This window comes from Plectropomus leopardus, unplaced genomic scaffold (assembly GCF_008729295.1).
Source record: "Plectropomus leopardus isolate mb unplaced genomic scaffold, YSFRI_Pleo_2.0 unplaced_scaffold7190, whole genome shotgun sequence".
NCBI lineage: Eukaryota > Metazoa > Chordata > Actinopteri > Perciformes > Serranidae > Plectropomus > Plectropomus leopardus.
In genome coordinates, this window is record NW_024679140.1 from 1 (window position 1) to 1,004 (window position 1,004).

The 1,004-nt window shown below is 40.9% G+C and overlaps 1 protein-coding gene across 1 annotated transcript; it reads right to left on the bottom strand.

Moving 5' to 3' along the window:
- Window positions 1–8: 8 nt before the first annotated feature.
- Window positions 9–998, bottom strand: LOC121940032 (protocadherin gamma-C3-like; the record flags this gene model as incomplete). The annotated part of the gene is made up of 1 exon (XM_042482913.1): window positions 9–998. A coding segment is annotated over one exon (990 nt), but the record flags the coding sequence as incomplete, so codon positions are not given.
- Window positions 999–1,004: the final 6 nt, after the last annotated feature.

The following is a 1,004-nucleotide window of genomic DNA, read 5'->3' on the forward strand; positions in this document are numbered from 1 at the left end:
TCTGTCACTAAAGTAAAGAAGTTATTTGATGACGACGTGATTGTAAAATGAATGTTATCACCTAAAACGCAGTGGACTTTGCCATTTTCATCTGAATCTGGGTCCTGGACGTTCATCATTGTCAGCACAGTGCCTGGTTTGACATCCTCTGATACACTGGATGACGCTGACATAATATTAATAGCTGGTGGGTTATCGTTTGTGTCCAGCACCTCAATTATAACTTTACATACATCTGAGTTACCACCTTCATCTGATGCTTGGACATCTATCTCATATTGTCGAAATTTCTCATAATCAAGATTTCCCATTAACGTAAACAGACCATTTTCTTTATCTACATGAAACAGTTCAAGTGCGCCCTCCGGAACATGAGAAATTAAATATCGTATGTGGCCATGCGTACCCTCATCTGCATCGGTTGCCCTCACCGTGGTTAGAACAGCTCCTTTCAACGCGTTTTCTTTCACGTTTATCTTATACTCTGCTTGGCTACAAATGGGTGCATTGTCGTTTGCATCCAAGACAGTAATGACAATTTGCATAGTTCCAGAGAGTTGCGGGTCCCCACCATCTAAAGCAGTCAATACTAAAGACAACCGCGCCTGTTTCTCTCGGTCAAGATGCTTATTTAAAACCATCTCAACATTTCTACTGCTTCCAATTTTATAAGGGTTTAAAGTAAATGTCTCACTTGAACTAAGTGAATATCCCTGGAGCCCATTAATTCCCACATCGTTATCTAGTGCCTTTTCTAGGACAAATTTCGATCCAATTTGAGATGTTTCAGTAATTTCAAATTTCATTTGATTGTTTTTAAAGCCGGGAGAGTTGTCGTTAATGTCGGTGATCTCGACAGTGACGCTGTAAAACTGCATAGGATTCTCCAGAATGATTTGTAAATCGAGAGCACAGGGCGTCGTCTGTCCACAGAGCGCTTCTCTGTCTATCCGCTCTTTGACTACAAGGACTCCCCTCTCTTTATTCAGCTCGATATATTCTGT